Source organism: Durio zibethinus, chromosome 1 (assembly GCF_047325235.1).
Source record: "Durio zibethinus cultivar Kanyao isolate XHJ-2024 chromosome 1, ASM4732523v1, whole genome shotgun sequence".
Lineage (NCBI taxonomy): Eukaryota > Viridiplantae > Streptophyta > Magnoliopsida > Malvales > Malvaceae > Durio > Durio zibethinus.
This window is the reverse complement of record NC_143162.1, coordinates 7,405,332-7,409,787: the sequence shown is the minus strand read 5'-3', so window position 1 is coordinate 7,409,787 and position 4,456 is coordinate 7,405,332. Positions and strand designations below refer to the sequence as shown.

The following is a 4,456-nucleotide window of genomic DNA, read 5'->3' as shown; positions in this document are numbered from 1 at the left end:
GTTATAGTAAAATAAAGCCGAAGGCCATAATTAACAAGTTCTTTAATTGTTTAATCCAAAACCATATCCTACTTTTTTTTGTTTTAAAATTAGAAGAGAAAGCCAACAGATACATGATTCTTTAATAAAGCGCGAATATCTTAGTTTTAAAAATTAAAATTCGAGTTTCATTCGTTTAAATAAAGTATTAAATTTTGATTTCAGTTATTAAAATCCAAATTTTATGAGCTTTAAAAAAAAAAAAAAAAAAACTAAAGTTCAATCATTTAACAGTTCAAATATAAAAAAATTAAAAAATTATATGCTTACACCCCAACCTCAAAAGGAGCATTGCTCCGAGAAGCCTCCATTTTGTTTGTAACCAAAACTAGGCAGTGGTAAAAGCCCCCGTATTCCAAAACCAACGTCAACCTCACCAAGTGCCACGCAATAAAAACTCCAAATCGTAAATGTGTGGCCGTTATCCAACTCGTAAGCCAATCCACAGGATTTTTCCCACTCCAATAACTCTACCCTATAAAGCCCTCACCAAACCAATCTTCATCTCCAAAACACACAACACGCCAAAAACTGTTTTGAGTTTTTTCAGTTTCATTTTCGTCTTGTTGCCATTTAAAACTTTCCTAAGTCTGATCTCAGCCGTTGAGTCATGGCTACTGCTGTCTCAACCGTAGGAGCTTTTAACAGACTGCCGGTACGTAATACTATGTTTTTTCCCGCCTATTTCTTTTGCTTTTGTCTTAGTCATCACCGTAACATCTCTCGACTTTGTTGACCTTTAACTGTCTTTTTTCATTGTTTTAATCGTCTTTTAGCTTCTGCGTCTTGCATCAACTAGAGAAGAAAATGGAAAATTAAATGTATTTCTAATCATCTGTTTATTTTTTAAATTTCTAGTTTATAAACAATTAAGAAGAAGATCATAAGGATATGGATTCAGTTACTTTATTACAATCTTGCGATGTTGTAGTAAAAAAGAGGGTGTCTTTGTTGCAGTTGAACTTGAATGGTTCTGGTGCTGGAGCGTCAGTTCCAAGCTCAGCATTCTTGGGAAACTGTCTGAAGAAGGTTACCTCAAAGATCAGCCACGAGAAGGTTTTTCCCAAGAATTTCAAGGTTGTTGCTGAATATGATGAGTCAAAGCAGACCTCAAAAGACAGGTGGAAGGGACTTGCCTACGATGAATCTGATGACCAACAGGATATTACCAGAGGAAAGGGAGTGGTGGACACACTCTTCCAGGCTCCTATGGGGACTGGAACTCACCATGCTATCATGAGTTCTTATGACTACATCAGTCAAGGTCTTCGCATGTAAGTGGCTAAGGAATTTCAACGAAAACGTTTATGCAAATTTAAGACTAATTGGTGGAATTGCAGTGTAAGATTGTTGTGGGATTGAATATGAACATTGCTGAATTATGTGTAGGTACAACATGGACAATAGTGTGGATGGGTTCTATATTGCTCCTGCATTTATGGACAAGGTTGTTGTTCACATCACCAAAAACTTCTTGAACCTGCCAAACATTAAGGTTTGTTCATACAACGTCTTGATATTTGTTTAATCAGCTATATTATCTTGTTGAATATCAAGAAAATTGGATAATTTGTGAATAACTGTGATAGGTTCCTCTCATCTTGGGTATTTGGGGAGGTAAAGGTCAAGGGAAATCATTCCAATGTGAGCTTGTTTTTGCCAAGATGGGAATCAAGTAAGTTAATATTTTAATTGTTACCTTTTCTTCAACAATTCAGGAAAATTGTTGAAAAATATGTAGAGAATTGAAAATTATGAGCCTATTAGTAATTGTCTTGACAAACATGTGTGACAGAAGGTGCTTGAATTGCGAAAGACTAGAACCTTCAAACATTCATTTAGATCCTTACTCTTTAATCTTATGACAATGAATATTCAGTCCCATTATGATGAGTGCTGGTGAATTGGAAAGCGGAAATGCTGGAGAGCCTGCAAAATTGATTAGACAAAGGTACCGTGAGGCAGCAGACATCATCAGGAAGGGAAAGATGTGCTGCCTCTTTATCAACGATCTTGATGCAGGTGCTGGAAGGATGGGTGGAACCACCCAATACACTGTTAACAATCAAATGGTGAATGCTACGCTTATGAACATTGCCGATAACCCAACAAACGTTCAGCTCCCTGGTATGTACAACAAGGAAGAGAACCCTCGTGTTCCTATCATAGTTACCGGTAATGACTTCTCCACATTGTATGCTCCTCTCATCCGTGATGGCCGTATGGAGAAATTCTACTGGGCCCCTACTCGGGAAGATAGGATTGGTGTGTGCTCTGGTATTTTCAGAACAGACCATGTTCCTAGGGAAGACATTATCAAGCTTGTTGACACTTTCCCTGGACAATCAATTGGTAAGCCTTCCTCACCTTAAGGATACTTTCTATTAAGTGCAAACATGAATTTGATGGGAGAATACTAATATCTTCAAGTTTGTGGCAGATTTCTTTGGTGCGCTCAGGGCAAGAGTATATGATGATGAAGTGAGGAAATGGATTTCAGAAGTTGGAGTAGAAAATATTGGGAAAAGGCTTGTGAATTCAAAGGAAGGACCTCCAACTTTTGAGCAGCCCAAAATGACTTTTGGGAAGCTACTTGAGTATGGAAACATGCTTGTCCAAGAACAGGAGAATGTGAAGAGAGTACAGTTGGCTGATAAGTACTTGAAAGAGGCAGCTCTTGGAGATGCTAATGATGATGCTCTCAAGAACGGAAGTTTCTATGGTTAGACCCCTGACCCTAGAGGCCTTGATGGTGGCTTTGCATCTGGCTTTAGGATTATAAATAAATAAAAACAACAAAGGATATAAGAAGAATATATAATTAAGCTTTTCATAATTGTTTGGATGCAGGCAAAGCAGCTCAGCAGGTTAATCTTCCTGTTCCTGAAGGCTGCACTGACCCATCAGCGGCAAACTTCGATCCAACTGCTAGAAGCGATGATGGGAGCTGTGTTTACAACTAAAAATGTCATGGAGAGAAAATAATCTCCATTAATGACTGGCCACTCTGTTTGATAGAATAGTATTTGTAATTGTATTTTAGCATATAATCTTCTCTGTTTCTATTATTTAATCCCTATAGTTGTGTATAATTGCAATAATACGCTTCTAGGAATTGAGAATAATGAAGTTTATATGAGAGATGACCAATAAGAAAACAGGATTGCATTGCACATATTCTAATTTCGACAGGTCAAACCCAGAAAATAAGGTCTCAGAATACCATCAAATACTGCAACAAGCTTGCCAAAAGCCATTGGATTTATCATTTCTCATTTGTGTACAGCAAATGGTTTAAGCTAACTATCCCACTTGGGCTACAAAATGGTAAGGAAAACACCGCCATGTTTTTCGACCTAGCCAACCTGATGTTCCGAAGTAGCTTCAATGGGCCAGTCTTTATTCTTTATACATCTGCTGCGAGCTTGTGCGAAAAGCCATAGCCGGCACTTTAATACCGACAAAGCAACACTGTGACTGTCAAAATCGGTAATATTTGATAACAGGATTGCATTGCACATATTCTACTTTCGACAGGTCAAACCCAGAAAATAAGGTCTCAGAATACCATCAAAAACTGCAACAAGCTTGCCAAAAGCCATTGGATTTGTCATTCTCATTTGTGTACAGCAAATGGTTTAAGCTAACTTTCCTACTTGGGCTGCAAAATAGTAAGGAACTACCGCCATGTTTTTGGACCTAGCCAACGTGATGTTCCGAAGTAGCTTCAATGGGCCAGTCTTTATTCCTTATACATCTGCTGCGGGCTTGTGCGAAAAGCCATAGCAGGCACTTTAATACCGACAAAGCAACGCTGTGATTGTCAAAATCGGTAATATTTGATAATGGATAAAATAGAATATGATGATAATTTTTTATATTATATTTAATTTGTATTTAAAAAATATATTATAATGAGAATTAATTTTTTTAGTATAAAATGATTTAATATTTTTAAAGTGAAGATTATTTTTAATTTATGAAATTGAATGTACATATTTTATTATACTTTTAAAAATTATATTAATAATTTTAATTTATAAATTTAAGAAAAAAACTAATATTAACCAATAAATAAAATTATTTTATCTTAATTTTGAACACATCAAACACAATATAAGATAATATTATTAAATTTAATCTTATTTATAATATCATCTTAAGTTTGATATCATGAATGTTATTTAAATTATAATTAAATATTTAATGTAATATATGAATTATGAATTTATTAATTAAAATTATAATTAAAAGATTGTTTATTACATATTATAATATGAAACTAGTTATATTATTTTATGAGTATCATATTAATTAATATATTTATAATTCAAATATCATATTAAATATTTTTAAATTTTAAATATTATATTAAATATTTTATTATAATTTATAAACTATTTTTGAGATTAATAGA

At 34.4% G+C, this 4,456-nt stretch overlaps 1 protein-coding gene across 3 annotated transcripts; it reads left to right on the top strand.

Moving 5' to 3' along the window:
* The first annotated feature begins 550 nt into the window (after positions 1 to 550).
* Positions 551 to 3,212, top strand: LOC111311970 (ribulose bisphosphate carboxylase/oxygenase activase 2, chloroplastic-like). Of its 3 annotated transcripts, none has more exons than XM_022911854.2 (7): positions 551 to 694; positions 997 to 1,313; positions 1,429 to 1,534; positions 1,629 to 1,714; positions 1,919 to 2,391; positions 2,480 to 2,761; positions 2,890 to 3,212. In XM_022911854.2, the coding sequence occupies exons 1-7, from the start codon at positions 650 to 652 to the stop codon at positions 3,000 to 3,002; spliced, it is 1,422 nt and encodes a 473-aa protein (XP_022767589.1). In that variant the 5' UTR covers positions 551 to 649; the 3' UTR covers positions 3,003 to 3,212. The 3 variants fall into 3 exon arrangements, with proteins under 3 accessions (XP_022767589.1, XP_022767588.1, XP_089617984.1); XM_022911853.2 differs by having other exon boundaries at positions 558 to 694; positions 898 to 1,313; XM_089761858.1 differs by lacking the exon at positions 2,890 to 3,212 and having other exon boundaries at positions 558 to 694; positions 898 to 1,313; positions 2,480 to 2,766.
* Positions 3,213 to 4,456: the final 1,244 nt, after the last annotated feature.

Excerpts from the sequence above, each read along its gene's own strand:
- LOC111311970 (XM_022911853.2), top strand. The coding sequence starts at position 931 with ATGGATTCAGTTACTTTATTACAATCTTGCGATGTTGTAGTAAAAAAG. Across the intron at positions 1,715-1,918 it reads TTTGCCAAGATGGGAATCAA|TCCCATTATGATGAGTGCTG; the intron begins GTAAGTTAATAT and ends ATGAATATTCAG. Across the intron at positions 2,392-2,479 it reads TTTCCCTGGACAATCAATTG|ATTTCTTTGGTGCGCTCAGG; the intron begins GTAAGCCTTCCT and ends AGTTTGTGGCAG.